The sequence below is a fragment of the Corvus brachyrhynchos genome, unplaced genomic scaffold (assembly GCF_000691975.1).
Source record: "Corvus brachyrhynchos isolate BGI_N302 unplaced genomic scaffold, ASM69197v1 scaffold302, whole genome shotgun sequence".
NCBI classification, from domain to species: domain Eukaryota; kingdom Metazoa; phylum Chordata; class Aves; order Passeriformes; family Corvidae; genus Corvus; species Corvus brachyrhynchos.
The window spans coordinates 3,414,669-3,424,429 of record NW_008237244.1 but is presented as its reverse complement, the minus strand read 5'-3'; the positions used below and the strand labels follow the sequence as shown (position 1 = coordinate 3,424,429).

The 9,761-nt window shown below is 39.3% G+C and overlaps 1 protein-coding gene across 3 annotated transcripts; it reads right to left on the bottom strand.

Annotated features, from left to right (window-relative positions):
• Positions 1-689: 689 nt before the first annotated feature.
• On the bottom strand, positions 690-9,701 carry RIDA (reactive intermediate imine deaminase A homolog). Of its 3 annotated transcripts, XM_017730368.1 has the most exons (7): positions 9,553-9,613; positions 5,683-5,700; positions 5,183-5,288; positions 4,580-4,634; positions 3,670-3,738; positions 1,996-2,051; positions 690-1,564 (listed from the first exon to the last, which is right to left on the bottom strand). In XM_017730368.1, exons 3-7 carry the CDS (start codon positions 5,261-5,263, stop codon positions 1,502-1,504), a joined length of 324 nt encoding a protein of 107 aa, XP_017585857.1. In that variant the 5' UTR covers positions 5,264-5,288; positions 5,683-5,700; positions 9,553-9,613; the 3' UTR covers positions 690-1,501. The 3 variants fall into 3 exon arrangements, with proteins under 3 accessions (XP_017585857.1, XP_008628914.1, XP_017585856.1); XM_008630692.2 differs by lacking the exon at positions 5,683-5,700 and having other exon boundaries at positions 9,553-9,701; XM_017730367.1 differs by lacking the exons at positions 3,670-3,738; positions 5,683-5,700 and having other exon boundaries at positions 9,553-9,701.
• Between the last annotated feature and the right edge of the window lie 60 nt (positions 9,702-9,761).

Here is a 9,761-nt window from a genome sequence, read left to right as displayed (position 1 = left end):
CACACATTTCCCCTTAATTTGTCTCAAACCAAGAAACTGACACAGTCACAGCTCTCTGGCATACAAACAGCTGCCCTGGAAGGAACAGCCTACGGGATTCCCTCGGGCAGGACATTTGATAAAGCAGGTACACATATTTCCACCACTGAAATGGTACATTCTCCAAGCTGCAGTATACAGCTAGTTTTACTTTCTACACAAAGTCAGTGAAGACACAGTGACAGTAGCATCCATATGTAATTGGATGGCATCTTCACAGAAGAGAGCAAAACAAAGACATTGAGGTGGACAGACTACAACAGGAAAGAATTTCTGCTCATTTCCGTCTGAACAAACCAATACTGTGCTTAGTCATATGGCTGTGGGGAAGACAGGGAATCAACTCTGCCATGAGGTGGCTGACCTTCAGTGAGATACTTAAAAACATAGTGTCCATTTCTACCTGACAGAAGATCAGTACAGAAGGATGGAATAAGTTACTAGCATCAACAGTTGGACTTCTCAATATTGCTTAATCACCCCTTCAAACTGATGCTTCTGACCTTAATGGCAAAGAAAAAAATTACAAGAACTGTAATGACATTGTAGCTGAAAGCTTCTTGTCCTGGAGCATTGAATCCTTAGCTATTAGGATGCAAATAATAAGCCTGTTCTTTTGGTTAAAATTATTTCTTATTGAATAAGCAAGCTGGAGACATTTTTTTAATGGATTATCAAAGGACAATCAGAAAAAGAAAAGTTTGTTCATTCCCAGAATAGACAAGCACATTTTTGCAGTTGCAATTATATTTTATTCTCATTAAACATTTTTAAGGGGTTTTTTTTGTTTTTTAATCAAAACATAGTCAAAATTTAATTGCTATGAAAAAGATTATGAAAAAGGTTACAGGTAGATATTAATTTTCATCTGATTTATAAAGGTACCACTTTACTTCAGAAAAGCATAATTTTCTTTCTGAAATGAACATTAACTTTCTTAAGTAATTGTTTACATATGAAAAAACCTAAGTCCCAAGAGTAATCTGTTATGTGAAGAAAGAGAATAAGAAAATTCAGAAACAAATACAGAAAAATTCCTCAGAAGTGATGTATGCTAAGCAATTCGAGTGTTCTGTTTTCTCATTTCTGTCATTTTTTCTGATTTAAAATTGTTACAAATATTACAAATCAGTATAGTTTTCCATGTCCAGATCACGCATAGTATAACTCTAATATGTTCACCCAGGTATGTACCTCAATACCTGACTATCCACTCACCACCACAAAGGGCAGACCCTGTCCTGCAATCTGGCTCAGCTGATTTTAGCAGGACTCAGGCACGTTTCAGGGTTTGCCAGCAGAGTAGTCACTGTAAGTCCTGAAGAAAGCACCTTTCCTCAGTAAGTTTACTGATTTCAACTGTATGTAACTGCTGTTAGTCAGCTGTAGGAATCAGATATAAGGGAGAAGTATTAACTAAATCTAAAACTGTCATTGTAAGATATCCAGTTTCTACTTATAGTCAGGCTGAAGCATCTTGGAGAGGTCCCTGAATGGCAATAGCTTCAATCTCAACTCTGGCCCCCTGTGACAAAACAATGAAGAAACATATTAGGAAATTAATATATCTATTTTATGAAGCAATTGGATGAACAACACAACTTTTTAAGAACAGAGTGACATTTGAGAGAGATTATATTTCTGACAGTTGTATTACTGATTTAGCAATATTCAGTAATATTGTAAATTCAATTTATGTTTACTCAAGTACCATAACCCCTTATTTCTAATGTTGTATCCACCTTCCACCATCAAGAAATGTGTATATCATATTCAGATCTCTGATAGTGTGTGGGAATAATACTAGTATACTTAAGAAAAAAACTAATTAAGAGTCTTCATTAAAATAATTGCAATCAAAGCTATTTCAGAATAAGAAAAGCTATCAGAATGCTTCAGTAGTAAGGTATTTCAGAAAATTTGGGTGTTTTTTGTAGACAGAAAAGTGACACTTACTCTGGGCAAAGCAGCAACTTGATAGGCTGCTCTGGCTGGGAAGTTTGCCTTGAAAACTGTAATTTAATCAGAAGCATACAGTAATAACTAAACTTTGCTTGATAAAACACAGTTCAAAGTAATCTATATAAAATGCAATCATTGGAACAGTTTCAGATTCAAGGCTACAAGACTTCTATGCCAGCTATCATTTCCCCCTTGTTGTTTTGTTTTGGTGACTGACTGCTCTCAATCTCAGCAAGCCACCACTCATCACCAAGCAGTCAGCTGCAGTTGTGATCTAGTAGCCAGTGTTAACTTGCACTCTGCTGACACTACAGGGCCTTAACACCAACTTGGCTGGAAAAGAAAAATTAAATCAGAATGGTGATCATCCAATTTCAAACACCAGGGAGTGGGAGATGGCTCTTTCACAGAAAGAGCAGGAGAGAAACAGGACCCTGCTAAAAGAATCATGAGCAAAGATAAAGATCCCAGATTCACATAAAATCAACAGGAGTCCAACCTTACTCATATCATAGGAAAACAGAGGAAAAATAGGCCCTTGACTTATTTCTCTGTGCCCATTTAGAACTGGCAATCACAGATACTAGAACAGGGGTGAGGAATGGGGAAGGGTACTGGTAAAGATACAAGCGGTGAATTCGTAGAGTATTAGAATATATAATTATTTATATATATATATTAGAGTATTAGATATATAGGGACCTTTAAAGACCACATAGTCCAATTCACCACCATGCCACAGCCAAGAACATCTTTCACCAGATCAGGTTGCTCAAAGCCCCATTCAACCTGACTTTGAACACTTCCAAGGAATTTGCATAATGAAGTGGAAGTTTTACTAGTGACAGTTACCACAGAACTGTCAATAATGGCAATTTCAGGGTCCTGTATTGAGATAATAAATCACAATCAAAGAACAGCAACAACTGTTTTCTCAAACTCCAGGCTGGAGGCAACAAGTAACTAATCACGCAGCTGGTCTGGTTTTACCCTGCTTAAGCACACACACTCCCAGTACATTTTGACAAGCAGGAGAGTGTGCTGCTTGCTCATCAATAAGACTCCATTCAAGACCAGATGTTGCTATCTAATTAAAAGCTAAAGCCATATAAATAAGGAGCTCATGCAAATTCTCCCAAATTATTCTGCACAACATGGCTCGTTGGAATCACCTGTTTCAGTCTATACTCAGTTTTGTTGATCACACATTGTTCTCTTTTTTCTTCAAATGGAGCAGCATGGCTCATCCTTGTATAAAGAACAAGCCCTGTCCCATAACAATAACCCTCAAGTTGGTCAAAGATACAGACTTTAAAGAAACGGAGTTACAAAATCTGAAATTCAGCATTTGAAGGCTGCCTACAGTAGAATTATATCCAGGACAGCAGAGCATCAAGCAAGATAAAGAGGCAAGGAAGATCAGCCTGTAGGGATAGCAGGAGTTGATCTTCATAGGAGAGTGAGTTAGTAGGATGGTGGAACACAAATCCACATTAAATTAGGCTGTGCTTGATCTGATACTTGAAAATTATATATTTTTAAAATTTCTGCTGGAATTTCAAAGAATATGGAATGACATCATCTGAGTCATTAAAACCCTTTGATGACCATGAACATAATTTGTTCTACAAGCCATAATGGTAAAACTCAAGCAAAATATCTACTTACATTGTTTATAAACATCGTTAATATCATTGTAGTCCTTCATGTCTGCCATCAAAACCGTAGTCTTCACAACTAGAGATCATACACCTGCAGTTATTTTAGACCTCTGACTTGCATACAAAGATTGAAAAACTTTACTGCATTTCTTGCTTTTATTTAATACATTTCTCCTAAGTATTCTAAACACGTTGAAAAGTTTTGCAAACAGATATTGACCATTAGAGCTACAACTTAGGGAACCACCTAAAAGTTCTGAGCACCTAGTATATAGTAAAACTTTAAGGAATGAAGCCATTTCTGACTAGCTCTGAAAAAGCCAAATTCTTCCAAGAGGTTGAACTGATAAGCAAATCAATTAAAATAGCTGTTGTAAGTCAACTGCTGCCAACAACTTATATATAATATCTGCTGCCAAAAACAAAGTTCATAAAAGGTCTGAAAATATAGTCTGTGCTAGAATATTTTACCTAGGACTGCCAGCATTAATCCTGGTGCAGCTCCACCATTAGAGTCCTCCACCCAAAAAGTATTGAAAGTGTCTAGAATATTAACACCACAGACACAAACCTGCTTTTACCTGGAGCAAAGCCTAGGATGCTTAAAATGTTTACAGTCACTGCAGCACTGGCTGCACCTGAGCTTCCCCAGTTGGAATTAAAATATTAGTACCACTGCCAGAAATTTTTGGTGAAAGGCATTGTTCCATTGATACCCATTGCAAAGACTTGCATGTAGATGTATTTCTTTTATTTTTTAGCCCAAATTCATAATTTATTTTGTTTCTTCCAGCTATTGGTAACAACTGAATGTTCAGCAAATAGCTTTTTTTTTTTTTAAAAGGTCGCTTGATTTTTTTATATTTTAATTCAGGTAAAATCAACCACCTGTTTGCCACTGTCACAGCAGCACTTACCATTGCCATAGTCACAGCCTGCAGCTTTCAGGATTTCTCCCATGTTTTTTAGTGCCTAAAGAAAAATGAAACAAAAATCTTTTAGCTATCAGCTGGGTTATATTTATGTAAGTATGTAAATATGACTTGTGACTTGGCTGAATCCAAGTTTTACTGTAAGTTCAACCAGCAAAACCTCAAATGTCAAAAAAAAGACTGACCTAAATAAAAATTAATAAAAGGAAGCATCTAATCAATATTAAACCATCCATTCATTAGATGTAAATGCATGATGCGGCTCCATCTCATCCTATTACCTCACTCCATCTCTTTGCTGCCAGGGGAACAAAACTTTCCCTGACTCAAGCCAGGGTTTTTATTGGGGTGTGAACCTCTGCTTCAAACACTGATTCTTTCTTACCTTCCTACAAGAAACACAGTTCCTCCCCGACCTCCAAGTTGCTAAAGTGGAAAAATGATGGCTTTAGTTAAGATGGAATTACTTCCTCCTGCTTTTTCCTCATCTGGAGGATGTGAAATGGGGTTTCTAGTCTCCTCAACTTCTCACAATTCCATGTTTAATTAGACACATGCCAACAAGTTCATTGCTGGAAGACTTCTTACCTGCTTGGCTTCCTCCTTTGCCCCTCCAGAGACAAGCTGCCCAGTGGAAGGTTCCAGCCCTATCTGCCCTGCGATGTACATTGTCCGGTCCACCAGCACAGCTTGGCTGAAAACACAAGTGACATTTTAGGTTTAAAACAAGAAAACATTTCAAATTCCAAATCTGAAAGCACATTTCAAATTTTCTACAGTACTTTACAATGTATGAGAAAGAAGACTGAGGTTATGCAGATGCAAGTCTGTACATGCAGTCATACATTTAATCTGCTTATGCTTTTGGAAGAGCTGGGATTACATCATCTATGGAAGTGCATAGCTCTGCCTTTGAGGAGATAAACCTTGTTTCTTGCAAAGGCACAAGGTATGAATACAGCAACACAACACAAAACTGAGCTACAGATTCCACACAGCACATAGCACAGAGGGAAGGCAGAGTAAATAAAAACATTTTTTGCACCTGAAAATTGATATTCCATCTTAGTTTGAGAAGCAGACAATACCTTTCAACTACATCTCAGCTGCAGAGCAATAAAAGAAAAAAAAAAGAAAAATCAGAAGAAATTTAACATTTTTCTTCTCAAACAGGCACCACAATAATGAGTTACAGCTGTCAGGTGACACCCTGCACCCCGGTTCTCTGGCAGTATTCCTCCAGAATCATGAATTTGGCCAGTCAGCAAAACACCTTGATCACTCCATCCCCAGAACAAACATTCTGCTCTCACCAAGTAACCTGAGTGACTTCTTGGCTGGGTTAATTCAAAAGAATGCAAAATTCAAGCTATTTGCAAAACATTTATATAAAAATGTCAGGTGTGTTTTTGCTGAAGTTGAGTTGGCAATTATTAATGTCTCTACCACAAAGAGCTTAAAAGTTGAAAACAAAGATTTAAACTACCTAGCAAACATTAAGCAAGAGACATAATTTAATTCTCTTCAGTCAATAATTACAAATATTTTGCAAACAAATTATAGAAAGATTCCTTTGGAAGAGCTTATGGTGTGTCAACACCATTTTTCTTATCTCTTCCCATTCCACAAGAAAATGTATTGTTTTGACCATTCAACAAGTCTCTTAAACTACACAAACTAGAGTTAGGAACCTCCCTGAAGTATATGGAATAGGAGGTTAGCTTCCCTTTAATGTTGATGGAAAAAGAGGGACATATTTAAAGAATATTTTTAGTACATCTCTCAACTGAAATTGACTCAGTTGGATTGTCTTAATCCATTCACCTCACAGGGGGCCAAACTAATTTAGGGACTCGGTCAAATGATCTGGGTTAGGCAGTTTGAACAATGCCATCATTGTCTTTCCTTTTACCCCTGTCCTACATTCTCCTGTAATTTCATAAGGGGAAAAAATAGCCAGTAACTTGTCAGATATGGTAAACTATCTTTCATGGGGATTATTTATTCTATCATCAACTAATAAAACTGGAGTAAATCATAAAACTACACCATTTAAAGAAGAGAAACCAGTGAATAAAGTAGTTTTCTAGGTGACACAGTCTTGTTGATAGAAATATGTGCATGTACACACAGGCTTCTTTGATTTTCTTTCCTACCACTCCTGCTGTGTTTGAGGCACAGGCCATCAGAGCACAAACTTCTGTTTCTGTTTGAAGCACAGAGAACTCTGCAACAAGAAAGTAAGGGCTCTCCAGTAAAAGAGATTGAATTGTACTGCTTATCACAAAGCAAATGAAAGTGAAACGTTTATCTCAACAGAGGCCTTTGGAGAGTCCTAAATCATGAATAACTTGGGAAAGAACAAGCTGAAGCCTTCTGATACCACTGCCAGATCAACACCTGCAGCAGCCTTATTGGATCCCCTCCTCTGCTCCTCAACTTCGCCTCTTGGTGTGCTTACCAATGGAATCCTCCATTCACTGAGACTAGGAACAATTTACCAGCCAAGGAATACACTTCTACTGCACTCAAATGCACGAGTGAAGCTAAGGGAAACTTCAACTCCACAAACCTCAATCATTCTTTAACTGCAGATGTACCTTGTAACTAGGGCCAATCGTAGCTACTCATTAATCAGCAGAGATGTGAATGTGTGTCTAATGTCATTCAGGTTTCAGTGTACCTAAATGCAAAACTGGACAGACACTGTGACCTAAGAACAACAATGTTTATCAGAGAGATGGTGTTAGGAACCATGCTCTTTAGACTGCAAAGTTAACAGATCTTCTTCACACAAATGATTGTGGATTAATACAAGAGCAGTACCTCTGCAGTGTCTTTTAAAAGGTTAATAACATTAATGAGATATATATATACATACACAGATATATGTGTCTTTATGTATCTATCTACCTACCTATCTCAAAGTACTGGCAAATGGATGCAGTAAAGGAAATAGAAAAATACAGTAAAAATAGGTCACCAAAAGCCTACTGAAGGGCTGTAGCAGAACCAGGAATGCAGCCCATACATCCAGTTCTCCATTCCACATTAAACCCTCATTCCTGTGTAACCAAGCTCAGACTTCACAGCAGAGATGGGGCAGTTATTTCTTGTGCAACTTTTGCTCTCTGGACTTTGACAAGTTTGCTAAAATCTGATAAACTAAGTTAGTGATAAATTTATTGATGTTAGACCAGTCATATATTTAACAGGCTGCATAGTAAGCAGTATTTCATCAAGAACTACCAATAAGCACAAAATTTTGGAGTGGAGAGCTATGTTGAAGGCTGGGACAGTGGTGTGTGTGTGTGTGTGTGTGCAGCCAAAGAATTGTTGCCTTCCCGTGTCTTAGATGTTCTCCTGATGCCAAGCAATGCCAGGCCCCTGGCTGCAATCCACCAAGAGTTTATTGTTTACAGAAGTTAACCTTCATGTCATGTCTCTCTGCTTCTATACTTTGTATTTTCCCATCTTTATAATGCCTATAAGAAACACACAGTTTGAAGCTTAGAAAGCTAAGGACACAAAGTAACGGAGACAAAAATGAACCTGGAAGGCATGAAGATGCTATTGTGAAAACAAAGCCTGAATACAGAATTAAAAATTCTTAGAAAACATCCTGGTAAATACTTCTCAGTACTTTAGCTGTAAGAATCCACTATACTGACTGAACATATTTTCATATCCAAATTGCAAAGAGAAACCTTTCCCCAATTAAAACTGGGATTTTTCTTTTATTTTAATTACATACAGATCTGCTGCAACAACATACTTGTGAAAATGTTGAACATCTTACGTATTTTTACAGCAGTCAAGTTTTTAGACTGAAAAGCATTTATAACTATTCAAAATAAGAAAGAATTTTCAATTCCCAGGCACTGAGCTCTCCATCTAACCAAGCTCACCCTGGATTGGGCTCAGCCTTCATTCTCCATCACCTTCATAGTCAGCATCTCTAGCTCCCCTACACAACATGCTTGTCTCTAGTCAAGCACTTTTTTTCTGAGGAACAATCATTCTTCTTTCATTTTTTTTTTTAAATTCACTGCTTACCACTAATTTCAGAATTATTTTCCCAAATAAACTTTTTGAAGCATATCCCCTTCCCTTATTGGGCTGCAGTTTGCCATGGCACCACAGCCCCACTCGTGCTTTGGGACTCCAGGTGTCCCTGCAGGTTACTGGGGGAAGGGGGTACCAGTACTGGCCCCTGCCCAGGGGGTCCTGCCCTCACCTCAGCCCCAGGCCTGCCTAACAGACCCCCCAAGGACCTGCCAAAACCCTGCCAGCAAAACCTGCTCCTGCATCTCCCGAGAGACCTCCCACTCCCAAAATCACAGAATTGTTAGGGTTGGAAGGGACCTCTGGAGATCATATAGTTCAACGCCCCTAGAGCAGGTTAGACAGGAACACATCCATCTGGGTTTTGAACGTCTCCAGAGTCGGGCACTCTACAACCTCCTCCAACTGGGCAGCCTGCGCCAGTGCTCTGCCACCCTCAATGTAAAGAAGTTCTTCCTCATGTTGAGCTGAAACTTCTTGGGTTTTAGTTTATGGCCACTGCTCCTTGTCCTGACACTGGGCACCACTGAAGAGAGTCTGGCAGTCATCTCGTCACCTGCCTTTGAGGTATTTATAGGTGTTGATGAGATCCCCTCTGTCTTCTCTAAACAGGCGCAGCTCCCGCAGTCTCTCCTCATAAAGAGATGCTCCAGATCCCTCATCATCTTTGTGCCCCTCTGCTGACCCTCTCCAGCAGCTCCTTGTCTTTCTTGTACTGAGGAACCCAGAACTGAACAGAACACTCCAGATGTGGCCTCACTAGAGCCGAGCAGAGCGACAGGCCACACTTTCCCGATGCACCCCAGGAAAGCATTGTCTGTAAGGGCACTGCCAGCTCATGGTCAACTTGTTATCCACCAACACTCCCAGATCTTTGTTAGCTAAGGCATTACCTGTAGGGACCCAGCGCAGGGGCCTTTGTAGTGCTGATTATTTTCTTCACGAGCGAGGCCATAGCTGGAATCGGTGCTGAAGCTGCAGTAACAACTGACCCTCCTGCCAACCTGCCCCTCCTCCACTCCCTTCCCTCAGCGTCCGGCCAGCGCACACCCCACCCACCGCCGCCCGCGGGGCTTCTGGGAAATGTAGTCCCTGAGGGCTG